The sequence below is a fragment of the Clupea harengus genome, chromosome 20 (genome assembly GCF_900700415.2).
Source record: "Clupea harengus chromosome 20, Ch_v2.0.2, whole genome shotgun sequence".
In the NCBI taxonomy this organism is placed as follows: Eukaryota; Metazoa; Chordata; class Actinopteri; order Clupeiformes; family Clupeidae; genus Clupea; species Clupea harengus.
The window spans coordinates 1394795-1422359 of record NC_045171.1 but is presented as its reverse complement, the minus strand read 5'-3'; the positions used below and the strand labels follow the sequence as shown (position 1 = coordinate 1422359).

Here is a 27565-nt window from a genome sequence, read left to right as displayed (position 1 = left end):
AAACATACAAACAAAAACAAGCACACACACATATATGAAACATACAATGACGCATGCTGTACCTCTGGGGAAGATGCCCGGGTCCATGAACGTGGCCATGCAGAAGTTGGACAAGGTGAAGAGGAAAACTAGTGCGTTGTAGAGCGGGACCATGGAGGAGTAGACCCCAGACAACCAGGGACACCTTGAGAGAAAGACACAGGAGAGAGAGAGAGTGAATGTGAGCGGGACTGTGGCAGTGTTGCATTCTGGGGATGTGATGGTGTGTGTTTATTGCAGTGTTGCATTCTGGGGATGTGATGGTGTGTGTTTATTGCAGTGTTGCATTCTGGGGATGTGATGGTGTGTGTTTATTGCAGTGTTGCATTCTGGGGATGTGATGGGGTGTGTTTATGTTTATTGTCCTGTGGCTGATAAACTCACGTGAAACACAGGAAGAGCGTTGTCGAGCCCACTAAGAACGCCGTCGCCGCGGTCACAGGGACGTAGCGACTCGGGCGAAATGGGTGGGAAGGGGAGGAGGGGGCCCCTAATGTCCCACCCATGCTCAGACCAGCGGGCATGGAGAGAGAGAAGAAGAGGTAGAGCCAGAGAGAGACAGAAAAAAAGAGAGAGAAAGGGGTGGGATATGTATGTGTGACTGAGGAGGTCAAAAAGACAAGAAACTATGCCCTTGTGGTTTGGGAGTGGAGAGTGTTGCCATAGGAACCAAGGGGACACAGAGGACTAAGGAGGGGTGAAGGAGACACAAGAAGGAAGGCAACAAAGACAGAAGGATTAAGTGTTTGGGGAAAACAAGGGGAAAGACTTGAATCCGTGTTGTGTATGCCTGCCCAGAAGAGTAAGGTTGTGGCACTATCAGAGCAGCTCAGAATGTGTGCATCTGCATGTTAGCAGGATAGAAACAATGTGAGACTACTATTAGAGATACAAAAATATGCACTAATGACGTGGCAATAAAAAAAATAGCTGCCACTCTCATTCAAATAGATTTCAGCATGGCTTCATTGATACTTAGTTTGGTGTGAGCACAAAAAATAAACATTCGTCTCTCAACTAATATTGACCAAAGCCCAAAAAGTGAGTGTTGCTGTTAGTCAATGATTGAATAGATGTGGTGTATACATGTATATATGTCTTTGTATTGTATATATGTCTTTGTATAAATCAACAAAAAAATGGTCAGGCAAAACGACCAAAAAAATATATCTTTAAAAAAGAAAATGTACTATAAAACAATAAAATGAAAACTAAAATAAAAAAAACTGGAACAGTTATTCAGCGTCCTTGCTCCAATGCAACGGCATCATTAAGGAGACTGTAGTGCAATGCTCGTCATGCCAGCCTTGAACACCCTCTTCCTCTTCAGAGCTCCGTGCCCTGTGTGTGCCCGCATCTGTGTGGGTCCTCCTCGCCCACCCAGCCCGTCTCCACACGCATCACCAACCCAAGGGCACTCTCCCGGGGCCAGAACCATTTTAAATCTGCATTGTATCCCATCGGGGCCTTTCTCCAGCCGGTCAACTAACAGGTCAATGGCCGCTGGGAAACATTGAGGTGATCGGAGGAGGTATTTGTTCCTCTTTGCATTGGTCCTGTAACACAGAGCACATGAGAGTACATTAATGCCAACCTGTGAATGGGGGAAAGTGCATCCAAATGTTGATCCTTCAGATTTATCTTGTCTTGTGGTTGTATGCAAGACAGCATCCAGTGCCACAGTACAGATGAGAGCAAGGTATGTAGCTCCTAAAAATGCCTGCACAGGTTTTCCTGGTCTCAATTACATTTTGTAGGGGGGATGGGTATATTTTACATTACGTTATCAAATAACATACAACTTGTGAAGTTGTTCGTTGCTCATAAAATGTAGTCAAACCCTCTAGCCTAGTGCTGACAGGACATAACATTTAAACTGTGACTCTTGTCACAACACACACACACACACACACACACACACACACACACAAAGTCTGTGTTGTAACCTGTCCACATGCTGATGTGTTTTCCTCTACGACTGTGACTCACCAGGAAAAGGGTGTGCCTGTGCCTCTGAACATTTACCACTTTACTCACACACGCCATGCTATATCACTATCAGTCTGTCGGTCACATACATTCTTCAGGCAACCTCGGGTAGGGGCAGCTTTGCACCCGCTGACAGTAACTCTTGTGGTTGTATATTAAATACATCAACATCACACATAACCTACATTCACGAGTTCTCTCCTCTGGTCCGTGGACTCGACCACCTAGTTTGTGTAACGCAAACTGAACTACTCCTAGTGCAAACATGTCGCCACTGGAGATTAACCGAGTACCCAGTGGTGGGAGTCGGGTCATCGCCAACACTAATCATTCAGATGGACGAAATCCTGTTCTCAATGGACGCTAATCCTGACGTCCCTCTCGCAGGTGCTCATCTGAATGACACGGGGGCCAAGGGCAAATCCCACCTTTTACATTCCTTTTCTATTCTAATTAAATCATACGATGAAACATGACAATTCTTCGTATCGCATAGACAGTACTCAGTGTATTATATCTTTATATACAGGAAGCTGATCGGCGGGTATAAGGTTAAGATGTGCGGCAGAGGGAGCACGTCAATCTATCCTAGCTGGTTTGCTAACGTCAAATTCAGCAGTAACTTCGCTAACATTAGCAAGCATTACCACATCGCTAGCAACCAGATAAACTTCCCCTGATCTTCTCGCAAAACGCCCAAGAGCCCAGGTCGTCGTGTAGTTCAAAACCCATTGCGTGATGTCTTCAACTCATTTTGTTTAATAGTTTACCAGTAAGATATGAATTATCATAAACAGCAACGCTAGTGCTAAGACAACCCTGCTAATCAACCTTACATTAGCTTCCATTACCGGGGTTTGGATGTTACCCATCCTTGCCTGGTGCCTTGGTCTACATTATCCTAGCCAACAGAGACGTTAGTGGTTTAACACTGACCACACTAAAGTAATAACGTTAACTCAAAAAAACAAGATGTTATAATGGCAACATGTCAGCGCGTTGAGTACGTTATATCTTCCAAAACCAGGGGCAATGAAACTGCAGTAACATTAATAAGAAACATTACCTGACACGCACCGCAGGTGTATGAGAAACAGCCCGTGTTATGCTGCTTGTCTTCTGCAGTTCCGCTAAAGTTAGCTTGCTAACAGCTAGGTATGCTACCTAACTAGTTGCCCCCAAGAAGACAATCCTGAGTGTCGCTTTCCTGATTATAGTTTGCCAAGAACTCCCGAACCATGATAACAATTCAAGTCCAATGCAGCATTTGATGTATGGAGCGTAGTGTGTTACATCCTGAATGAAACCAGTTTACCTGTGAAACAACTGAAACTAGAATACGAATTCCGTTTTCCAGTGAGTGTCCCCACAAACTCATCAACTGACGAAAGCAGGATGGCACAACACAGTTCTCAAGTTCAGCGTTACTTCACTGATTAGCATCACGGGCGACACGAGCAGTCACTTCTTCAGATGAGGAAATGAATCTCACTCGGTCTTCTAACGAAGAGCCCCTAACTGGACTTTCCCGGAGAATGCGGGGCACTTTCGATGGCAAAATAATGACCATACAACAGGATAATCTACCCCTTCCGGTGGCAATTTAGGAAATTGTTCCTAAATTATGAAGTTTCGTTGCGTAGACAGAGCTCTGTGGTTTGGGAGCTATGCCCTCATGCGGTAGTGAAAGGGAATGTTTCCATCAGCGATTCTATTCCAACTTCTTAACGAACATCATTCATATCTGGATACATACCCATTTTATTTCTTTTGAAAAGAAATACACACACACAAATAATTAAAATATTTTAATAAAACCAAATATTTGTAAAGAATGGTGAATGCTGAACAAATGTTTGGAGTAGCACGACAACCTGCAACATTTGCGGCATGGAATATTTAACACAAGTTAAGGATTGCTTGACTTAAGATATGAACATAAAGTGGTCCCAATGTGGGTGTAAATCTTTTCCACCTGGTGCACAGCGGGTACCCCTTATCTGCTTTGTTTCTACTTGAGGTCAATGAAGCGAATGTCCATTATCAGCAGCGTATGCCTTGGCAGGGGTCTGGGTGCAGGTGAAAGCACCGTCATCACTTGAGCCTGTGTGTCTACTGCAGTCACCACAATAAAGCCACAAACGGGGTTCTCCAGCACCCCTCTGCCCCTCGCTGAGCTTCCGTCGCCCGTGTCATCCTCAGCGCAGCTCACGCTCAGGACGTGGTGCGTCAGGTCTCGGCCTGGACTCACCGGGACCAGCTTGAGCTGTGTGTCATCCTGTGACATCCCCAACGGCAGGCACGAGTCTGGGATGGACGGCGCGCCGATCTTGTAGATGCGCACGTCGGCGAAGCGCACGTCAAACGCGTGCGGGTAGAACGAGGTGCCGCGGAAGCCGTAGAAATACTCGCGGATCTTCTCGTCGCGCGACTCCCGCCGGCAGTCCTTCGATCGCTCCACCACGCCGCCCGACTTGGGGAGCAGCACCACGCGCACAAAGTGGGGCAAGTCACGCTTCAGTTCGTTGTACAACCGCTCCTGGTCCAGCACCAGGACCACATCCACCTGGAAGGCCGAAGCGCAATGTACCAGTGCCTGGTAGCCTGAGCCCTTCACCCAGCCGCAGGTGTTGATGATGCAGCCGCCCACACTCGCCTTCCGGTTGACCTCACAGCGCTGCGAGAACACCTCAGCTAGGGTGGATGTCAGCTGCCGGAAACCAGGGGATTTATTATTAGAAATCATACATCATACATACAACCATTATTTAACATGACTTAGAAAGCAGGATAATTCTGTTACCATACTATAATGCATTTATTTTTCCCCAGAAGTGAACATCTCATCACAAAACTGTACGCAACAGACGGTCAGCGAAAGACACAAAATAATAAACTATTGTTACTACCACTTCTCCATTCTATACTTGACCCAGCATCAGTATCAAACTAGGAGTACCACCCATTTCAATCACCCCAGTAGAAAAACAACAGGGATGTGACTAACACATTTGCCTGCAGAATAATAAGGAATTTAATGGTTAAATGAAAAAAGTTCAATGCACTCAAATTCCTCTGCAACAAAGTATATGTAAAATGTCTCACATTTAGGTTATTTCGACAGTTCAATTGAATATGGTCCCCACCTTATTATAGAGTTTGATGTTGGTTCCAGGGGTCGTGGAACCAAAGTGATAGACCAGTGGAGCCTGGACTGAGAAGCCTTCCTCTACATCAGCTGGGCGCTCAATGCACAGAGCCGACATCGTGCCTGGCACTGAGACCTTTGAACAACATAAGGAATTCATTTAATTACTCTTGTGTGTTGAATTAATTGTCTGTTAGACAGCCTTATTTACTCATCCCACCGGTAAGAATATGTTTACTGTAGATATTTTTGTGAAGGGTTGACTAGGGTTTTGTCGACCTGTAATCCCTCTCCAATTAGGAATATGTCAAAGCGCTCCTGTGAAATCTTAAAGTTCCAAAGACTTTCCATAGTAACACAGTAACAAGAGTACTCACACCACTTTGGCCCACATCCAGTTCTACTAAGGTCGGTCTTCTGCCCAGCCTCACAGCGTAGTTCAGCAGCAGACGACACACTGTTGATTTCCCCACGTCTGTGGGACCCACCACCATAACCTAGATGATCACACGGACAAGAGGGAGACGCATGGACATTTGACCGATGTGTTTGGTAATGGTGAGAGGAACTGGGATTGCGTTCATATTATTGGTCAATTTTTTCCATCTTTTTAAAGAACTATGAGGTAATGCAGTTATGCAGCATATAACAGAATAAACATAACATAATTTTAGACATCGCATTTCAACAAACAGCAGTAACCGTGCCCAAACATGTGATAGAACAGACATCAATCTGAGCTGAGTGTAATTGACTGCTGTATGACTGGAAAAATCTAGTTAAGCGTAAAGTATACATAGGCAGCTTTACAAAGACATTTAATTGGCTTTGCAAAAAAAACTATGACCAATGGAAATCTGTTGTATCTATTACCAGACACCATTGCAAAAACAAAGATAGTGAAGGACTGGATGTAAAATGAAATGGGTGGTGGTAATACAATTAGCTTACATATGGTGCCTGACAATATAGAAAGGGAACATTTCAGTTCAGGTAATCAACTTGTGTCAATGCATGTTTCGACAGGACTCAGACTAACCCGTGGGCCTCTCTCGTTATCCCGCTCAGCCTGTTGCCTCATCTGTTCCAATGCAGCATGGGTGTTAAGATACAGAAGCATCGGGGTGTCTCTGGAAATATAGGCAACCTGGAGGCAACATGGAGCAATAATGAAATAGAGACACCTCTCAAAGACAAACAAACAACTAACTAAATAATGAACTTGGTTACAGTAAATTCATATCATACCTCTGTCTTCCCAGAGAGGGATACGCTGCAGCCTTGCCAAGTGAAGACAGCGATTTTCGAACCTGGACCAAATGAGTATTTCTTGTTCCTGTTGAGTTCAGAGCCAAATATTTCGGCTAACCCAGAGAGGAGTTCTAGCTGTACTCGTTCCCCCGCCTCCACCTCAAATCGAAGTTCCGTCTCTTTCTCGAGGTCAAAGCGGGTTCCCGTGCTCGCGCTGGCTGCCCCACTCGCGGCTCCAGCACCCTCCTCTGCCGATTTTTCAGGACCTTCAGTGGTCATGGCTGTAGAGGGAGAGCAGTGGAGGTGGTTACGGCTCTTTCAATTCAATTTAGGGGAAAACTTAATTCTCAATACAATAATAAAAAAAAAACATCATATAAACGCAATCCCGGTTCATTTCACCATAACCAAACAATACTTATACTCTCACATAAAGAGTTCCATGCTGCCATCGAAACTGTACTGTTCTAGCTGTAGTGACTAGCTAATGTTAGCTTCATTAACACAAACGACTAAGGCTTAATTATTTCGAACCAATCTCTTGACTTCAATTAAAGGTAATTTAACAACGGATGTAACAGTTTAGAACATATATGTATGGTACAAATTCATTTTTGGTGTACACTTACTTGAATTATTTCACAGCTAACAAACGGAAAAACCATCTGCCACCAACACAGAAAGTTTTTCCGTCCATTCTTGATGACGTCACTCTAATGCTGAGCTCGAAACCACACATCTCTCAACAAACCCCTTTGAACAAGTATCAAGTATCAAGTATTTGATGAACTGGGAAAGATCAAAACAAACCTATCTTATACTTCTTTCTCAGAAGACTGGAACCTTAATCATATTCTTTATTGAATACATCAAAACTCTGATATAACAAAGTAAAAAAACAAAAGGCACTTAAGCTTATAGTATTATCTCTTCACGCAGTCATCTTAATCCTTTTATTGTTTCTCACTCTCAATATGATAAAAATATCTTCATTTTATAGTTATTTTGTACTATCTATTTGAAAATAAATAGTCAAAAACAAAAATTTGTTTGTATAGTTTTTTTTATGGAAACCATTTCAATCGATTTTAAAAATAGCTTCGCATTTGTGCTCAGGCAAGGTCAAAGATCCTATGGGCCGACGGATATGCAAAAGTTCAGTTATGGACAGATATTGTAGAATTATAACCATCCTCTGCTGTGAATCTGTGCACTAGTAAAACAGTATAAAAAAAATCAATGTACAAGGTTCCATCTAGAAATAAATTCTATCTAGATTGTATCTATACATCACTGTGGTTAATCACCTTTAAACACTACAAATAATTAGAAACGCACTTACGTACCATACATCCTGGCAATTTATTTGGTTGGAAGTATGTTCTATCTGTACATATGTGAAGACCACAGTGAGACCGTGACATTTTATAATGGTCCTGTGGTCTCAAGGTTTTGGACAGAGCTTACAAGACACCTATTTTCTCCAATAGATCAAGATTTCCACATAACTTTGAAAGATCCAAGTTCATTTTGTTGTTTTGGGGTTCACCTCTAGTCTTCTTTTGAAGGAGATATTTTAGATTCATCAGCAGCTGTTTGAGCCGTCCCCAATGTGCATGTTTTGTGAAGAATTAGATTTTACATTTATACAGAACAAATAACCATCCCCAACAAAATTCAGCAAGCAAACATCTGTATGTAGCAAACATCTGAATGAGGCAACAATGTGCCAACATGCTTTCACCAAGGTCCTCACACCAGTGTTTTGGTAGCCTGAAAGGACACTGGGAATAAAACTCCTTTAGAGCAGACGAGATGTTTTATTTAATATTCTGAGATAGGTATATGCAACTTTTGTACAAATGCTCATTTTGAGGCCACACAGAGTGAACAAGAAATAGACCAGTGGTCAAGTTCACTTTCTGTCCACCTTTGGTTTACATTACACAGAAACCTAAAGATGAAAGGGCCTCAACATCAAAAAATGTCAGACAAAGTGAACATTTTAGATATTCAAACATTCAGTGACATGTTTGATAGAAAGACATCGGTATAATGAGAATTACAAACCTGCTACTAAAGCTTAAGAACTTAATGAGGAGTGTTCAGTGATAACCAACCCACTCATTATCGAGGAGAACAGTCCAGTCTAATCTCTTTCAGAACAAAATTAGGCTGAGATCAGCAGCAGAGGAGCAGATCAGATTGACAACCAAATATTAATACTCATAGGTTCCCAAACACTGCAGCAGGATCATCAAGGGAGAGACTGGAAAGACATCCTTTAGGTCCGTCCCCATCATTACGCATGCAGGCGCCCAGAATCCATGACTAGTGGCTGCAGAGGAAAGAAATGATTTGAGAAGTTGACCCGTTTATAGAAACACTGAATGGACAGTCAAACAGGCCAAAGCAGTAGTCAGACTTTCTATTACAAACTGGTTGTCGTTGTGGTTGTTTATTATGCACAAGGTACATGGCAAACTGTATACACACACACACACACAACACACACACACACACACACAGCATTTGGCATTTTGAGACTACATCATCTAGAAATTCTCTTTCGGCCTCAACTGAGAGTTCCCAATACCATCATCTAATGTGTCAGACACATTTGACACAGAACAAGTCTTGCTACCGACCACAGATAAATAATGACGTGTTGTTAAAAATAAGCTTTCCTTTCCCCAAGTTTCCCGTTAGCTTAACAGATCAGTAACGCAGGCCCAAACAAACCTCATTGGTGTCTATTCACTGTCCAGTGCCTTGTTCAAAGCGGACAGGACTTCAGCAGGATCAGGGAACTTCAGTTTACGAGGAGGGTCCCAACTTAATGCCAGTCCAAAGACAGGTTTCTGAGAAGAAAGAGTGTATTTGCAAACTTCAGAGATACACAGTGACGTATTTGTACAGCACTTAAATTAAACATTAAAGGCAACTGAATCACTGTTGAACTGCACATTTCTTCACATCGGACTCATTTTGAGTCTTCCAAAGAACACTTACCCTTGCCAGCGTCCACCAGGGTGACCTCAAAACTGCTGCGCCGAGGTTTCTGGGGGTTCAGCTCCACGCACAGATCTGGGTGTGCAGCCTGGATTGCCGACTGGACCGCGTCAGCATTCCGACCATACACTCGTCAGCTTTTACTAGAAGAGAGCAGTCTTCATCTCACCCAATATTCTGTGCAGCACACGTCGTTAAAAACAGAAACTATATGGTTCCATGGACATAATAGGTGGAACAGATGTATTATACACGTACAGTATCCAGGCTGGGAAAAAGCAATAAGCAAATGCTGACAATATGTAAAGATACTTGGTGGACTTCTGGATGTCCAGCTTACCAGTGTTCAATGACAACTTTTTGGCCCTCATCTTTAAGCTCCACTGCAGTTTTTTCTTTTTTGTTGTCCAAAGGAGCGGTTTCTTCGTTTAAATCACTTCCTGCCTTACGCTTGGAGCCTCGACCTGAACATCAACATAAACATAAACACATATAACCACACTGTTTTGTCACACTGTTGTTTACCTTGTATGTCTGTCTGGTTTTTACAATTTGTTTTCTTAACTGCACTGTTTTGTCAAACTGTTGCTTATCTTTTTTTATTACTATTATTTCTTTTAATTATATATATTTTGTATTATTATTTCTTTCTTGTATTTCCATATCTCTGTCATGCCCTGCCAAGGGACAACGGATGAAAACTAGCTAACCTAGCTAATTCCAGTGCATTTACATTTTTCTGGGAAATGTTTATCAATGTACACTGTCCCTTTTCAAATAAACAGAAAAAAATAAAAATAAATAAACACTCCCTGATAGCAAAAAGCCAGTGGACCACTGTTGGGCCACAGTAGGCGGTCCACTGGCTTTCAAAAAAAATAAACTTAAGTCATACTTCACTATACTCATTTTCACCAACCCTTAACATTTTATAGATGTTACCAGTGCATAGCATAAGTCTTTAACTGACCAAGTCATTTTTCACCTTGAGGGGCCTTCTAGTACCTAGTAGGATGGGTTTTTGACCTCATGTCTTCTAATTTTATCAGGGCGATTTTCAAGGAAACCATATAGATTAGCTTTTAACCGATATTTGTTTACGAGGAAATTCACGAACATGCCTCCACCAGCAAGGTGGTAGGTAACATTACGTAGCAGACTTATAACGGTGTCTTAGGGTGCAGAAAATACAATTCAGAATTCAAATGTGCAAGGAACTGAAGGGAAGTTACCTGATTTAGGTCGTGCCGCCATTGGGGTTATTTTCTTAAGCTCAAGATGGCTCAGGCAACGCACAGTCGACAGAAACAGCGCTTCGCTAGAATGCTACTGCGGATACCGACAAACTTGTTGATGTTGATGCTGCCAAGGTGGGATGCTATTGACGGGGTTTTTGGCGCGCTTACCATATATTTAACATAGGGATGCTATGGCTTCCTTTGATTGCTTGCATAATTCTACATCGAAGACAAACGCCATCTACCAACCCGGAGTGTAATAGTTTTCCAGCAAACCACGTCGGTCTGACTTAAAAATCAAGATTTCCACATAACTTTGAAAGATCCAAGATATTTTTTTTGTTTTGAGTTCACCTCTAGTCTTATTTTCGAAGGTGCTATTTTAGATTCGTCAACAGCTGTTTGAGCGCAAAACCTTTTCAAAACCATAACTAATTGATGACTTATGATTCAGTAAAGCTGTTGCTTGCAAGCAGCATAAAAGCCAACCTAATTCAAGTATTTTTGAACTGATGAAAATAAAGCCTGAAAAAACACTGGGAATAAAACTCCTTTTGGAGCAGATGAGATGTTTAATTCAATATTCTGACTGAGGTTTATGCAACTTTTGTACAAATGCTCATATTTAGGGTCACAGTGTGAACAAGCAATAGACCAGTGGTCAAGTTCACTTTCTGTCCACCTTTGGTTTACATTACACAGAAACCTAAAGATGACAGGGCCTGAACATTGAAAAAAATAAGATCAATTGAACATTTTATTTATCAAAGATAAAACACTTTCACTGACATGTTTGATAGGAAGAAATCAGTAGTATGAGAATTACAAACCTGCTTCAAAAGCTTAAAAACTTAATGAGGAGTGTTCAGTGATAACCAACCCACTCATTATTGAGGAGAACAGTCCAGTGTAATCTCTTTCAGAACAAAATTAGGCTGAGATCAGCAGCAGATCAGATTGACAACCAAATGTTAATACTCATAGGTTCCTAACACTGCAGCAGGATCATCAAGGGAGAGACTGGAAAGACATCCTTTAGGTCCGTCCCCATCATTACGCATGCAGGCGCCCAGAATCCATGACTAGTGGCTGCAGAGGAAAGAAATGATTTGACAAGTTGACCCGTTTATAGAAACACTGAATGGACAGTCAAACAGGCCAAAGCAGTAGTCAGACTTTCTATTACAAACTGTTGTTTATTGTGCACATGGTACAAGGCAAACCGCACTCCAGTTGGTATTTTTGAGACTACATCGCCTAAAAATGCTCTGTAGGCCTTTAAGTAAGAGTTCCCTATACCATCATATCATCGAATGTGTCATCAGACACCTCAGCAAAGTGGTTACGTTCCCCAACCTGGCTAATGTTCCTATAACCGGAACGTCTTAGTCTTGCTACAGACCGCAGAAAAATAACGACGTGCTGTTGAAAATAAGCTCCCCTTTAAAAGCTTAACAGATCAGTAACGCAAGCCCAGACAAACCTCATCGGTGTCTATTCACGGTCCAGTGCCTTGTTCAAGGCGGACAGGACTTCAGCAGGGTCAGGGAACTTCAGTCTAGCAGGAGGGCCCAACTTAATTCCAGTCCAAAGACAGGATTCTGAGAAGAATGAAGTTTACAAACATACTATGAGATACTCAGTGACATATGTACAGCACTTAAATGAAACATTAAAGGGGACAACTGAATCACGAGCTGCACATTTCTTCACATCGGACTCATTTTGAGTCTTCCAAAGAACACTCACCCTTGCCAGCGTCCACCAGGGTGACCTCAAAGGTTTTGCGACGAGGTTTCTGGGGGTTCAGTTCCACGCACAGATCTGGATGTGCAGCCTGGATTGCCGACGTCACCTTCTCTGCATGCCGGCGATACACGTATCAGCTTTTACTAGAAGAGAGCAGTCTCAAGCTCACCCAATATTCTGTGCAGCACACGTCGTTAAAAACAAAAACGGTTCCATGGACATAATAGGTGGAACAGATGTATGATCCACGCACAGTATCCAGGCTGGGAAAAAGCAATAAGCAAATGCTGACAATATGTAAAGATACTTGGTGGACTTCTGGATGTCCAGCTTACCAGTGTTCAATGACAACTTTTTGGCCCTCATCTTTAAGCTCCACTGCAGTTTTTTCTTTTTTGTTGTCCAAAGGGGCGGTTTCTTCGTTTAAATCACTTCCTGCCTTACGCTTGGAGCCTCGACCTGAACATCAACATAAACACATATAACCACATACCACTCCCTGAATGACCACGTCTGAATGACCACGTCTGAATGACCATTCCCTGAATGACCACTCCCTGATAGCAAAAGGCCAGTGGACAGCTGGGGCCAGCGCTGGAGGTCCACTGGTGAGTTACAGACAAAATACCTAACGTTTAGCCACTCGCTTTCAAAATATTGTTTTCTTTAATCATTTATACTTCAGTTATTATCACCAAGCCTTATCATTTTTTTTAGATGTTACCAGCACGTAAAATAAGTCTTTATTTGACCAAGTAATTTGTATTGTTTTGGCGCTATATAAATAAAATTGAAATTTTATTTCATTTCTCACCTTGAGGGCCTTCTAGTACCATGAACTTCTTCTTTATAAGCTAATACATAAAATAAACTATGGCAAGGGTATAATTTAGAAAATCTAAGAATTGTTAACATTTTATTATGTTTAACATCCACACATAAGATAAGATAAGAAAAGATAAACTTTTATTAATCCCGTTAGGGAAATTCAGGTGTCATAGCAGCAAGATGTATGAAGTGAATAGGACAGGAATGGGAATCAAACATACACATACAAAAATGTAAAGAAAACATAGTTACACAACAGATGATGGGTGGTCTGAGAGCGGACCGAAATGCACCGATGCTGACTTTTTAAAGTCGTCGGGCACGCGCAATCAAAGTTGATTGAACTAACTCAGATCAGCTGTTCTGGAAGCGAAAACTCAGAATTTAACATTTGAGGATTCATCAACTCAGAGTTCAGGGTTAGGCTCAGAGTTGGTCAAACCTGCATTCTGGAATAACTTACCCCCTAGTTGGGTTTGACCAGCGAGATTTTTTACTAAGAAATTCACTAACCCTCTGCTTTACATGCATCCACATGCAAGGTGGTAGGTAACATTAAGAATTGAACTGCTTATAATGGTGTTTCTGCTTAGGGTGCAGAAAATACAATTCAGAATTCAAATGTGCAAAGAACTGAAGGGAAGTTACCTGATTTTGATCGAGTCGCCATTGAGGTATCGATTCTTTGCCTAAAGCTCAAACTGGCTCAAGCTGCGCCTCGCCAGTATAACACTGGTATGTCTATGGCTTCCTTTGATTACTTGCGTAATTCTACACCGAAGACAAACGCCATCTACCAACCTGGAGTGTAATTGTTCTCCAGTAAACCACGTCGGTCTGACTTATAGGTGGATAGCAAAACATCCCTGACAGCGTGTGGAAGCTGCTATACAATCAAAGTGTCACTCTCCACTGTTCTCCAATATGGAACGGATATATAAGATCGAGATGATAAATCGTGTGTATGGGGAAACAATGAATATATGGCCCATACTGACTATGGATAGGGAAGGAAGCATTCCATCTTACAATGATTGTTGTGTTAGGTTAGGAATGGGTTTACACCATCCAAAGTAGTTTTGTAACATCATAAGAGCCAGTCCTAGAAGTCTGGTCCATTTACTCCAAAATCAATTGAGATATGTGGACCTAAATTCAAGCTCAACCCCCTTTGTCAGTTAAAGGCATACACTTGCTTGATGTAAAAAAAAAAATACCAAAAAGTTCTTAAGAGAATTTCCAATCCTGCCCAAAGTGAAGGAGGTTTACAATTCTAAACAATATCTGCCCATCCAATGATTTTTTTTAATTACTGTTTCAAGTTTCACTGTTGAGCAAGATGTAAGATGCATTTAGTAAGAAGGAACTTGGGACTACAACCCATCTATACGCACTTGTTTGGTAACGCAAAGCTTTTGTTTTTTTGCAGTCAAAAACTGGTTTACAATATCTGGTCCAATTGTTTACTACTTAAAGAAGTTTTTGGTATTATTTTTGGTACCTTTAGGAAAAACAGGACACAGAAGACACAATTCATATGTATTTATTCATAAAACATAATGTAATTATAGGAAACATATTTATGTTCAGAAATATGTACACGTGTTTCCACAACGTGAAACTGCAAAATATTCCAAACCCCTCGATTCCAAAAAAGCAATTTTAATACTCTCCCCTCTATCGTCATAGCAATGACAAAACTACAACATACATTAGCATGAGTTCCTTAAAAAAGGCCTTGAATGGATAAAAAAAAAAACATCTAACAGAATTACTATCTTAAAATTAGCCTTGCAAGTCTGACATATTGTCTAGCCACACATCATACTGAGACCAACCAAGTGGTAGTGGGCTGCACCTGGGGCGCAGAGAAGGAGCGATGAGGGACAGGTGGGGCGCAGAGAAGGCCCCCTTGTTCAATGTGGGGAATGACAGAAGGACAGAAGAGAACCACTTCCTTAAATCAACAATTTGTTTTCTTTTTTAGATGAATCCCCTCGTGCCTTTTCAAACCTCCTTTTGCGGTAAACTTCTTTCCACAATCCGAGCAGCCGTAAGGTCTCAGGCCAGAGTGGATGGTGACATGGTTGATCAGATAGCCGTGACGACTGAAGGCCATTCCACACTGCAGGCAGACATGTGGCTTTTCTCCAGTGTGGTACACCAGATGAGACTTCAGATTGGAGCGGTATATGAACCTCTTCCCACACTGTTTGCACTGATGTGGCCTCTCTCTTGTATGCGACTGCATATGGCTTTTCAGATGAGATTTATATACATACCCCTTCCCACAATGAGAGCAAATGTGCGTTTTGTTTGGAGAGTGATATTTCCAATGCTTTTGCATGCTTTTTAAGGTGGGGAACGTCTTGGCACAGTGCTGACATTCAAAGACTGTTTGCTTGCCTTGATGTTCCTCTTTTACTTTGAAACCTTGTTCACTAGTATCACATACTTCCACTCTAGCTGTGTAAATCTGCCCACTGCTTTTCTTGGTGAACTCTTTTTTTCTATTGGTCAAACTGCCTTGGCTGATAATGAAGTGTCCTGCCCTGTAGACCTTAGCCTCAATGAAGGGACAGTGTTTACGACCCTTTCCAACGGCGCTGGCCTGGACATTGATGGTGTGGTCCTTTTTGGCTTTTGCCTGTTGGACTTTACCACTGATATCCTGACATGCTTCTTTGGACAGTCTGTCATTACCTTTCCCACTGTCAGTATGAACCGCTCTTATTGGTGGATCACTAAGACTGTCAGTATGAACCGCTCTCATTGGTGCTGGTGGACCACTAGGACAACTCGCTGTATTGGCACTTTTTTCAACACATTCATCAATTCTAGGCGCTACTCTATTCCCATTGCTTCTAGTAGTGCATCCTCTCTGACTGTGAACATCATTTGTTTCAGTGGTTTTTGCACTGCTGCTGTTGGCTCGATTAGCTTTGCTGCTTCTTGTGAGAACTCTGTTTGGCTCCACACCATCAGCAGCTGTGGAGTTCAGATTAACCTCGTCATCACTCATGGTGACCGTTATTTGAGCTTCCGTTTGTGTGTTGCTGTTTGTGGTCATTTGGACACCCATCCCCACAGATTGTGTGCAGCTCACGCCCGGGTCGGCACCGGGTCCATCAGGAGCGCCACCTCGTCCATCTCTTCCCATTGCATCAGTCACTGAGTCCAGGTCAGCTTTGACACAAAAATGACCCGTCACTGGATCCAGAAGGACCCATCCACTGTCTGGTAAACCTTCCAATTTAGTTAAGGCTACCTTGACCTCAGCTAGAGCGTCTTGACTGATCTTTGTTTGGGGGTAAAAGGCCGGCAGAGAGGAGCGACTTCTGTTACTTTTCACTCCGTCACTTAGCTGACTGTCGGCAGCCACAGCAGTAGACTGAGCAGTAGACTCATTAATTGATGTGGGGATTTCCATCTTCAGTACATTCTTGACACTTGTGGCATCACAGCAGAAAATCCCTGCAGACAACCAATGAAAGTATATCTCAAACGTATTCATGTCTATTAGCTGCATGTTAATTATCAACCGTCTAAACAGAGCTCCAATAATTACAATCCAAATGCATCTTCAATGTTTTTAAAACTATCTGTGAAACTGAACTGTCAGCAATTCTAATCCAATACAGTGTGTGCAACTGAGTGGTTCAGACCAAGTCTTAACCAGCTCCAGCCAATGAACACATCGCTTCAGAAGCACGGAAGGGAGGGTGTTATTTGACTGGCTATCGAGCTCAAATATGAACAACCGCTCGCCAGAATCACAGACTCTGCCTTCAACCTTGCAAAGGATTTTCCCCAATGAACAACCCTCTCACTCACCGTTACATAAGTTGTCATGATCCTCAAGGAGATACACCTGGAGGTCAGCTCCCCCTGGGGACTGTAGAGGATTACATGAATGAAGTGTGCATATGACATCACATATAAGCACGGTGAAGATGTATTACATATTGGAGTGATCTTAACCCACCTCAGAACTGGCGGGAGACTGGGTTCCTTCACCGTGAAGAGGATCCTCCACTTTGAGAACCACCAACTCTTCAAGACTGCTCCTCTTCTCGTTCATGATGTCACCGCCGTCCTCCATCTCACTCTTCACTCTCAGCCTTTTTTGTTTTCCTCTTCTCTTTTGTCCTTCTTTCTCTCTTTGGATTTCTTTCCCAGCATTCCCACCACTGCCTGTGAAGTCTACCTCTCCTCCAGCCCTTATGTCACTTCCTGTTCCTCTAACTGCTCCGACTCCTCCATGCTCTTCACCCCCCCCTGCATTTTCCACCTTGTTTTTGTGGATGCTTACGCCATCTTCTGTGTTTCCCTTGTCCCCCGCCAACTCTTCTATGACCTCAAACTCATTTGTGCTCAATTCCGTTCCTGTTTCTCTCCTGCGTTGTTTCTCCTCTGCTCTCATCTCTGGCTGACATGTCTTTTCCTTGCCTTTCTCTCTCGTCTCGTCTGCTCTTTCTTTCTGTAAACTTTCAACCATTTTAAGTCTCTCCTGGAAAACCTGTATTTCCTGCTCATTGTGTTTTAATTTATCCAGGAAATCCTTTTGAACTAGCTTTAAAATCTGCATGACGGCGGCATCAAGAAGTGTTGCCATGACGTCTTTCAGTTCACAGTGGAATGTCATCATGACATCTGGTGGTGTTCCTGTCGCCATCACGCAATCAGTCAAATTGCCAGGTTCCTGCCCAGAGAATATATTAAACAATTTAGTAAAGGTCAACACACCTACAGTACTACGACATGAAATGTATCTGTGTATACAAATCAGGATGAGAAGTTAACAGCATCTATCGACAATATGGGCATAAAGGGTGTAAAGTTTGATATCCTATTGATGCTGTTGGCCCATGATCCAATGTTTGTCTCAATGTGATTTCGATTAAATTATTATTATTCACACAATCAGTTACATTTCCAGTAACTCACAAATGCAATCAAATAAATATAATCTGAAAATTGCAAATAAGGACCTATGATTCCCTACACATCTAAGCTGACAAAGAAAATCCATCTTTCCTCTTTTAGGGGTATGACATCTTGTTTAGGCTTCTATAACATAATGTCGATTAAATGGTGTAGGTATGGTCATTCTTAACAAACAGTGTAATCTGAGGTGATGATCTGTATAGGCTCATTCCTATTCTCACAATACCAACAACAGCATTCGTTAAAAAGCGGAGACAAATTGGTTACTTGCAGAAAGTGTGTGCATAACGAGAATATCTCCGTAAGTAATCCTGTACACTTTTGGACACTTCACCAATGATCGTTTCAAGACGCTTTGGCGACAAAAAGTTTTAGGGGTGGTTCCAGACTGTGATGACTACACAAACAAATGCGTCACATATCCAAAATGTTAGTTTGTTTGCCTACTTGTGTGAATAAACACTGTATTCCGGCAAAAGTAGGCTACCCTCACTCTAACACTAAGGAATAAGGAAGTTCAAAGTTTCAATCCGGTCAGCATTAGCAAAGAATTGCTAACATTTTATTATGTTTAACATCCACACATAGTTACACAACAGATGATGGTGGTCTGAGAGCGGACCAAAATCCAGCGGTGGACCGATATATGCTTGCTATATGCATACTAGCACGTATCACAACTTCTAACACCAGTGGGATGAAGTAGCTCGACCTTGTTTACTAGCCAGTTGTCATGGTGACTCGTAGTATCGGAGGTCCATTGAAGCGGAGTTTTTTAAATCGTCGAGCACTCGCAATCAAAGTTGATTGAACTAACTCAGATCAGCTGTTCTGGAAGCGAAAACTCAGAATTTAACATCTGAGGATTCATCAACTCAGAGTTCAGGGTTAAACTCAGAGTTGGTCAAACCTGCATTCTGGAATAACTTCCCCCCTAGTTGGGTTTGACCAGCGATATTTTTTACCAAGAAATTCGTTAACCCTCTGCTTTACATGCATCCACATGCAAGGTGGTAGGTAACATTAAGAATTGAACTGCTTATAATGGTGTTTCTGCTTAGGGTGCAGAAAATACAATTCAGAATTCAAATGTGCAAAGAACTGAAGGGAAGTTACCTGATTTTGATCGAGTCGCCATTGAGGTATCGATTCTTCAGCAGCGTTCAGTGAGAGTTCCGTTCTGCTAGCAACGATAACCCACAATAACCCCAGGAAGTAAAACGAAACGAGGAAGTAAAATGAGTTTGTTGTATCAAATGAAAGGTTTTTTACAACAAACAACCCTGTTAATCGACTGGGTAATATAAAAACCTGGAACGAGTTTTATTGTTGCATTTGTCCTAATGATCGGGAAAATAGTTAAAAGCGTGTTTGAAAGTTATAGTAGCCTATTTGTCATCATAAAGTCCTAATCTGTCTACTCACTAGATCAGACTTTATAATAGTATTTTGTTATCTGTGCATTATATTAACTTGCTTTAAAACAAGGTAAGATATAGTGAGTTCATTTTAAGCGTACAGGATACTTTGATAATGACTAAGCTGTAGCTGAAAATTGACAATTAATATTAATTTCATAGTAACATCAAAATGGGTTAAAAAGGATTCACTGACGTTACAAAAGTATGATTTTCTTGTTTAAATATAGGGAAGACTGACTAAACAGGCAATATTGCAAATATTGTAGTAAGAAACAGTAAAACACACAACAATCTGCTGATAAAAGGATTATGTCTTCATTAAAGTTGGTTGAACATGTTCAGAACACTGTAAAGAAAGGGTAAAAAATGTTTAGCAGTAATTATTCTGGCCATTCACTGTGAAAAAACACTTGACACACAGATCACACAGGTGAAAAAGGATTATCTCCAATGCCAGGGTATTGCCTTGTGACACGTATCAAACTTTGCTGATACAACTAAAGATTGTGTCTCAATGAAAGGGGGGTGGAATATGTTCAGGACATTCCAAACATTAAATAAAATGTGTGAAGTAGTTGTGATTTACGTCCCTGAATGCTCCACAATACTTTAAACATAGGCCTACACACAGGCGAAAATGCATTACTTTCAATGGCAGGGCCATGTGACACGTATCACTCTTTGCTGAAAAAACTAAAGATTGTGTCTCAATGAAAGGGGGGTGGAATATGTTCAGGACACTCCAAACATTAAATAAAATGTGTGAAGTAGTTGAGATTTACGTCCCTGAATGCTCCACAATACTTTAAACATAGGTGATCAGACAGGCGGAAATGCATTCACTTCAATGGCAAGGCCATGTGACACGTTTCACACTTTGCTGATGAAACTAAAGATTGTGTCTCAATGAAAGGGGGGTGGAATATGTTCAAGAAACTCCAAACATTAAATAAAATGTGTGAAGTAGTTGAGATTTACGTCCCTGAATGCTCCACAATACTTTAAACAGAGGCCTACACACAGGCGAAAATGCATTATCTTCAATGGCAGGGCCATGTGACACGTACGTTTAAAGTATTGTGGAGCACTCAGGGACGTAAATCTCAACTACTTCACACATTTTATTTAATGTTTGGACTGTCCTGAACATATTCCAGTCCTAAATGTCTGGTTCATTTACTCCAAAATCAATTGAGATATGTTAACCTAAATTCAAGCTCAACCCCCTTTGTCAGTTAAAGGCATACACTTGCTTGATGTTAAAAAAAATACCAACAAGTTCTTAAGAGAATGCTTGCAGGAGGAGGTCTACCCAATATGACCAAAAAGAACGTAAACCTAAATATCTGAAATTTCCAATCCGGCCCAAAGTAAAGGAGGTTTACAATTCTACACAATATCTACCCATCCAATGATTTTTTTAATTACTGTTTCAAGTTTCACTGTTGAGCAAGATGTAAGATGCATTTTGTAAGAAGGAACTTGGGACTACAACCCATCTATAAGCACTTGGTTAACAATATCTGGTCCAATTGTTTACTACTTAAACAAGAAGTTTTTGGTATTATTTTTGGTACCTTTAGGAAAAACCCACAGGACACAGAAGACACAATTGATATTTATTTATTCATAAAACGTAATGTAATTATAGGAAACATATTTATGTTCAGAAATATGTACACGTGTTTCCACAACGTGAAAATATTCCAAACCCCTCGATTCCAAAAACGCAATTTTAATACTCTCCCCTCTATCGTCATAGCAATGACAAAACTACAACATACATTAGCATGAGTTCCTTAAAAAAGGCCTTGAATGGATAAAAAAAACGTCTAACAGAATTACTATCTTAAAATTAGCCTTGCAAGTCTGACATATTGTCTAGCCACACATCATATTGAGACCAACAAAGTGGTAGTTGGCTGATTTAGGGGGATCTAATAGCAGACATTAAATAGAGGTCTTTTTTTGGCAAGTACTGTAGGTTATCATACAAACACTTGAAAAAGGAGGGGTATTCAGATGGCTGCAATCTCACCACTAGATGTCTCTAAACCTAGGGATGCACCGATACCACTTTTTTACAAACCGATACGAGTACGAGTATTTTTATTTGTGTACTTGCCGATACCGAGTACCGATACCGATACTTCTTAGATTTGGTCTCCATGAAAGTGCAATTAATTTGGAGGCAGGTTTTATTTTATCCTCTGCAGATTATGTCAAGCCTATTGTACAAAATTAACAGAAGGCTATCCCAAGCCAAAAATAAACAGAGCTTTCTGGTTGTAACACACAAAAAAAGACTTCAAACAGACAATATCATCACATTAGACAAAATGCAAATATAACCAGATAAAGGCAATTCAATTTGCTGCATAGTTAACAACACAGTCTGCTTAACAAAAAGTGAACAGAACTATTACTGGATTAGCACAAGAGCACATTTCAGTTACAAAAGGATCAGAAGAATCTCCTGCTCAAGTACACAAACAATCACTTAACCTATGTGGCAGTCTTTCTCTCTACCTCTCTCTCTCTGTGTGTGTGCGTGCGCGTTTTTTTCTTTTGCAAGATGTCAGTTAAGATTGGTTACTTCGGTCTTGCGCCACTAGCATCAGTGAACTCTGTGTACTTAGCACTATGGTGTGTCTTCAGGAGTTTAATCAAATTGCTTGTGTTAAACAAAGTACTTTCCTTTTCGCCCCTCGACACCGTAGCAGTACAGATCTTACACTGTGCCTTACTCCTGTCGTCGTCATTTATCTTAAAATGAGCCCAAATCGCCGTTAAGGCAGCATAACGGAATTGCTAATCGCTAACGAGATGCTAGCAGCTAAATTTAGCGAAACCTGTATACTGAAATACTTTGACACTATGACAAACTTTCCTAACACAGTCAAACGTCAAGCAAATGCAACACAAGACGGCAAATAAGCTACTTACTAGTCTGGCAGAGAGTGGTAGGACAGGTAGGACAATAAATCACATTTTGTGTCAGCATAGCCCGGCCAGTTTGATGCAGTGAAATACTGATGAGTGGTATCGGTGCTTGGTATCGGCAATTCAAAACGAGTACGAGTATTTTAACGAAGTATCGGCACCGATACCGATACTGGTATCGGTGCATCCCTATCTAAACCCTACACAGTGCACCTTTAAAATCACTGCTTATTTGACCTTAAATCAGCATTTCTCAAAGTGTGGGGCCAGCCCAACTGCTGGGGGCGCAGAAAAGGAGCGATGAGGGACAGGTGGGGCGCAGAGAAGGAGCGATGAGGGACAGGTGGGGCGCAGAGAAGGAGCGATGAGGGACAGGTGGGGCTTGAAAAGGCCCCCTTGTTCAATGTGGGGAATGACAGAAAAAGTCTGAGAACCACAGCCTTTAAATCAACCATTTGTTTTCTTTTTTAGATGAATCCCCTCGTGCCTTTTCAAACCTCCTTTTGTGGTAAACTTCTTTCCACAATCCAAGCAGCCGTAAGGTCTCAGGCCAGAGTGGATGGTGACATGGTTGATCAGATAGCCGTGACGACTGAAGGCCATTCCACACTGCAGGCAGACATGTGGCTTTTCTCCAGTGTGATACACCAGGTGAGACTTCAGATTGGAGCGGTATATGAACCTCTTCCCACACTGTTTGCACTGATGTGGCCTCTCTCTCGTGTGCGACTGCATATGGATTTTCAGATGACATTTATATACATACCCCTTCCCACAATGAGAGCAAATGTGCGTTTTGTTTGGAGAGTGATATTTCCAATGCTTTTGCATGCTTTTTAAGGTGGGGAACGTCTTGGCACAGTGCTGACATTCAAAGACTGTTTGCTTGCCTTGATGTTCCTCTTTTACTTTGAAACCTTGTTCACTAGTATCACATACTTCCACTCTAGCTGTGTAAATCTGCCCATTGCTTTTCTTGGTGACCTCTTTTTTTCTATTGGTCAAACTGCCTTGGCTGATAATGAAGTGTCCTGCCCTGTAGACCTTAGCCTCAATGAAGGGACAGTGTTTACGATCCTTTTCAACGGCGCTGAAGTTGGCTTGATCACTTTCAACAGGACTGTTGTTGCTAGTGCTGGCTTCACTGGCCTGGACATTGATGGTGTGGTCCTTTTTGGCTTTTGCCTGTTGGACTTTACCACTGATATCCTGACATGCTTCTTTGGACAGTCTGTCATTACCTTTCCCACGGTCAGTATGAACCTCTCTTATTGGTGGATCACTAAGACTGTCAGTATGAACCGCTCTCATTGGTGGATCACTAAGACTGTCAGTATGAACCGCTCTCATTGGTGCTGGTGGACCACTAGGGCAACTCGCTGTATTGGCACTTTTTTCAACACATTCATCAATTCTAGGCGCTACTCTATTCCCATTGCTTCTAGTAGTGCATCCTCTCTGACTGTGAACATCATTTGTTTCAGTGGTTTTTGCACTGCTGCTGTTGGCTCGATTAGCTTTGCTGCTTCTTGTGAGAACTCTGTTTGGCTCCACACCATCAGCAGCTGTGGAGTCCAGATTAACCTCGTCATCACTCATGGTGACCGTTATTTGAGCTTCCGTTTGTGTGTTGCTGTTTGTGGTCATTTGGACACCCATCCCCACAGATTGTGTGCAGCTCACGCCCGGGTCGGCACCGGGTCCATCAGGAGCGTCACCTCGTCCCTCTCTTCCCATTACAGCCGTCACTGAGTCCAGGTCAGCTTTGACACAAAAATGACCCGTCACGGGATCCAGAAGGACCCATCCACTGTCTGGTAAACCTTCCATTTTAGTTAAGGCTACCTTGACCTCAGCTAGAGCGTCTTGACTGATCTTTGTTTGGGGGTAAAAGGCCGGCAGAGAGGAGCGACTTCTGTTACGTTTCACTCCGTCACTTAGCTGACTGTCGGCAGCCACAGCAGTAGACTGAGCAGTAGACTCATTAAGGGATGTGGGGATTTCCATCTTCAGCACATTCTTGACACTTGTGGCATCACAGCAGAAAATCCCTGCAGACAACCAATGAAAGTATATCTCAAACGTATTCATGTCTATTAGCTGCATGTTAATTATCAACCGTCTAAACAGAGCTCCAATAATTACAATCCAAATGCATCTTCAGCGTTTTTAAAACTATCTGTGAAACTGAACTGTCAGCAATTCTAATCCAATACAGTGTGTGCAACTGAGTGGTTCAGACCAAGTCTTAACCAGCTCCGGCCAATGAACACATCGCTTCAGAAGCACGGAAGGGAGGGTGTTATTTGACTGGCTATAGAGCTCAAATATGAACAACCGCTCGCCAGAATCACAGACTCTGCCTTCAACCTTGCAAAGGATTTTCCCCAATGAACAACCCTCTCACTCACCGTTACATAAGTTGTCATGATCCTCAAGGAGATACACCTGGAGGTCAGCTCCCCCTGGGGACTGTAGAGGATTACATGAATGAAGTGTGCATATGAGATCACATATAAGCACGGTGAAGATGTATTACATATTGGAGTGATCTTAACCCACCTCAGAACTGGCGGGAGACTGGGTTCCTTCACCGTGAAGAGGATCCTCCACTTTGAGAACAACCAACTCTTCAAGACTGCTCCTCTTCTCGTTCATGATGTCACCGCCGTCCTCCAGCTCACTCTTCACTCTCAACCTTTTTGGTTTTCCTCTTCTCTTTTGTCCTTCTTTCTCTCTTTGGATTGCTTTCCCAGCATTCCCACCACTGCCTGTGAAGTCTACCTCTCCTCCAGCCCTTATGTCACTTCCTGTTCCTCCTCCAGCCCTTATGTCACTTCCTGTTTCTCTGACTGCTCCGACTCCTCCATGCTCTTCATCCCCCCCTGCATTTTCCACCTTGTTTTTGTGGATGCTTACGCCATCTTCTGTGTTTGCCTTGTCCCCCGCCAACTCTTCTATGACCTCAAACTCATTTGTGCTCAATTCTGTTTCTCTCCTGCGTTGTTTCTCCTCTGCTCTCATCTCTGGCTGACATATCTTTTCCTTGCCTTTCTCTCTCGTCTCGTCTGCTCTTTCTTTCTGTAAACTTTCAACCATTTTAAGTCTCTCCTGGAAAACCTGTATTTCCTGCTCATTGTGTTTTAATTTATCCAGGAAATCCTTTTGAACTAGCTTTAAAATCTGCATGACGGCGGCATCAAGAAGTGTTGCCATGACGTCTTTCAGTTCACAGTGGAATGTCATCATGACATCTGGTGGTGTTCCTGTCGCCATCACACAATCAGTCAAATTGCCAGGTTCCTGCCCAGAGAATATATTAAACAATTTAGTAAAGGTCAACACACCTACAGTACTACGACATGAAATGTATCTGTGTATACATTCAAATCAGGATAAGAAGTTAACAGCATCTATCGACAATATGGGCATAAAGGGTGTAAAGTTTGATATCCTATTCATGCTGTAAGCCAATGTTTGTCTCAATGTGATTTTGATTAAATTATTATTATGCACACAATCAGTTACATTTCCAGTAACTCACAAATGCAATCAAATAAATATAATCTGAAAATTGCAAATAAGGACCTATGATTCCCTACACATCTAAGCTGACAAAGAAAATCCATCTTTCCTCTTTTAGGAGTATGACATCTTGTTTAGGCTTCTATAACATAATGTCGATTAAATGGTGTAGGTATGGTCATTCTTAACAAACAGTGTAATCTGAGGTGATGATCTGTATAGGCTCATTCCTATTCTCACAATACCAACAACAGCATTCGTTAAAAAGCGGAGACAAATTGGTTACTTGCAGAAAGTGTGTGCATAACGAGAATATCTCCGTAAGTAATCCTGTACACTTTTGGACACTTCACCAATGATCGTTTCAAGACGCTTTGGCGACAAAAAGTTTTAGGGGTGGTTCCAGACTGTGATGACTACACAAACAAATGCGTCACATATCCAAAATGTTAGTTTGTTTGCCTACTTGTGTGAATAAACACTGTATTCCGGCAAAAGTAGGCTACCCTCACTCTAACACTAAGGAATAAGGAAGTTCAAAGTTTCAATCCGGTCAGCATTAGCAAAGAATTGCTAACATTTTATTATGTTTAACATCCACACATAGTTACACAACAGATGATGGTGGTCTGAGAGCGGACCAAAATCCAGCGGTGGACCGATATATGCTTGCTATATGCATACTAGCACGTATCACAACTTCTAACACCAGTGGGATGAAGTAGCTCGACCTTGTTTACTAGCCGGTTGTCATGGTGACTCGTAGTATCGGAGGTCCATTGAAGCGGAGTTTTTTTTAAATCGTCGGGCACTCGCAATCAAAGTTGATTGAACTAACTCAGATCAGCTGTTCTGGAAGCGAAAACTCAGAATTTAACATCTGAGGATTCATCAACTCAGAGTTCAGGGTTAGGCTCAGAGTTGGTCAAACCTGCATTCTGGAATAACTTACCCCCTAGTTGGGTTTGACCAGCGATATTTTTTACCAAGAAATTCGTTAACCCTCTGCTTTACATGCATCCACATGCAAGGTGGTAGGTAACATTAAGAATTGAACTGCTTATAATGGTGTTTCTGCTTAGGGTGCAGAAAATACAATTCAGAATTCAAATGTGCAAAGAACTGAAGGGAAGTTACCTGATTTTGATCGAGTCGCCATTGAGGTATCGATTCTTCAGCAGCGTTCAGTGAGAGTTCCGTTCTGCTAGCAACGATAACCCACAATAACCCCAGGAAGTAAAACGAAACGAGGAAGTAAAACGAGTTTGTTGTATCAAATGAAAGGTTTTTTTACAACAAACAACCCTATTAATCGACTGGGTAATATAAAAACCTTTTTTATGGAACGAGTTTTATTGTTCCATTTGTCCTAATGATCGGGAAAATAGTTAAAAGCGTGTTTGAAAGTTATAGTAGCCTATTTGTCATTATAAAGTCCTAATCTGTCTGCTCGCTAGATCAGACTTTATAATAGT

General features: G+C 41.9%; 4 protein-coding genes and 2 long non-coding RNA genes across 7 annotated transcripts in view; 1 reads left to right on the top strand and 5 right to left on the bottom strand.

Annotated features, from left to right (window-relative positions):
* Positions 1–446, top strand: part of LOC116217949 — an 8810-nt gene extending 8364 nt beyond the window's left edge. Inside the window, exon 3 of the long non-coding RNA XR_004162609.1 lies at positions 435–446. This is a non-coding gene — a long non-coding RNA (uncharacterized LOC116217949). The remainder of the gene's footprint in view (positions 1–434) is intronic.
* The window catches only part of zdhhc5b (zinc finger DHHC-type palmitoyltransferase 5b), an 11818-nt gene extending 8078 nt beyond the window's left edge, over positions 1–3740 (bottom strand). Inside the window, exons 1-3 of the mRNA XM_031557903.2 lie at positions 3344–3740; positions 424–1595; positions 63–184 (exon numbers count right to left, since the gene is read on the bottom strand). Of these exons, the coding sequence (XP_031413763.1) occupies positions 63–184; positions 424–563 (262 nt within the window). The 5' untranslated portion in view covers positions 564–1595; positions 3344–3740. The remainder of the gene's footprint in view (positions 1–62; positions 185–423; positions 1596–3343) is intronic.
* Positions 3741–3821: 81 nt separating this feature from the next.
* clp1 (cleavage factor polyribonucleotide kinase subunit 1) lies at positions 3822–7170 on the bottom strand. 2 transcript variants are annotated; one of them, XM_012814698.2, is made up of 6 exons: positions 7057–7170; positions 6425–6708; positions 6216–6323; positions 5554–5673; positions 5175–5312; positions 3822–4738 (listed from the first exon to the last, which is right to left on the bottom strand). In XM_012814698.2, the coding sequence occupies exons 2-6, from the start codon at positions 6704–6706 to the stop codon at positions 4040–4042; spliced, it is 1347 nt and encodes a 448-aa protein (XP_012670152.1). In that variant the 5' UTR covers positions 6707–6708; positions 7057–7170; the 3' UTR covers positions 3822–4039. The 2 variants fall into 2 exon arrangements, with proteins under 2 accessions (XP_012670152.1, XP_031413761.1); XM_031557901.2 differs by lacking the exon at positions 7057–7170 and adding an exon at positions 6858–6969.
* Positions 7171–9180: 2010 nt separating this feature from the next.
* On the bottom strand, positions 9181–11165 carry selenoh (selenoprotein H). The gene is given in 5 exon segments (XM_031557900.2): positions 9181–9255; positions 9257–9288; positions 9440–9582; positions 9780–9903; positions 10672–11165. Coding segments are annotated over 5 exon segments (396 nt in total). The 5' UTR covers positions 10694–11165.
* Positions 11166–21606: 10441 nt separating this feature from the next.
* On the bottom strand, positions 21607–22813 carry LOC122128558. The gene is made up of 2 exons (XR_006151438.1): positions 22765–22813; positions 21607–21678 (listed from the first exon to the last, which is right to left on the bottom strand). It is a non-coding gene; the product is annotated as an uncharacterized LOC122128558 (long non-coding RNA).
* Positions 22814–22891: 78 nt separating this feature from the next.
* LOC116217947 (zinc finger protein 415-like) lies at positions 22892–25354 on the bottom strand. The gene is made up of 3 exons (XM_031557898.2): positions 25128–25354; positions 24977–25037; positions 22892–24616 (listed from the first exon to the last, which is right to left on the bottom strand). Exons 1-3 carry the CDS (start codon positions 25221–25223, stop codon positions 23013–23015), a joined length of 1761 nt encoding a protein of 586 aa, XP_031413758.1. The 5' UTR covers positions 25224–25354; the 3' UTR covers positions 22892–23012.
* Between the last annotated feature and the right edge of the window lie 2211 nt (positions 25355–27565).

What these genes read in the sequence shown, in the direction of transcription:
- clp1 (XM_031557901.2), bottom strand. Translation starts at nt 6,879, where the DNA reads ATGGCAGCATGGAACTCTTTAT. An exon ending in ATAACGAGAGAGGCCCACGG is followed by an intron (nt 5,674 to 6,215) that starts GTTAGTCTGAGT and finishes GTGATCATCTAG; the next exon opens with GTTATGGTGGTGGGTCCCAC. An exon ending in TGGATGTGGGCCAAAGTGGT is followed by an intron (nt 5,313 to 5,553) that starts GTGAGTACTCTT and finishes TGTTGTTCAAAG; the next exon opens with GTCTCAGTGCCAGGCACGAT.
- LOC116217947 (XM_031557898.2), bottom strand. Translation starts at nt 25,223, where the DNA reads ATGAACGAGAAGAGGAGCAGTCTTGAAGAGTTGGTTGTTCTCAAAGTG. An exon ending in AGTCTCCCGCCAGTTCTGAG is followed by an intron (nt 25,038 to 25,127) that starts GTGGGTTAAGAT and finishes AATCCTCTACAG; the next exon opens with TCCCCAGGGGGAGCTGACCT. An exon ending in TCATGACAACTTATGTAACG is followed by an intron (nt 24,617 to 24,976) that starts GTGAGTGAGAGG and finishes GGTTGTCTGCAG; the next exon opens with GGATTTTCTGCTGTGATGCC.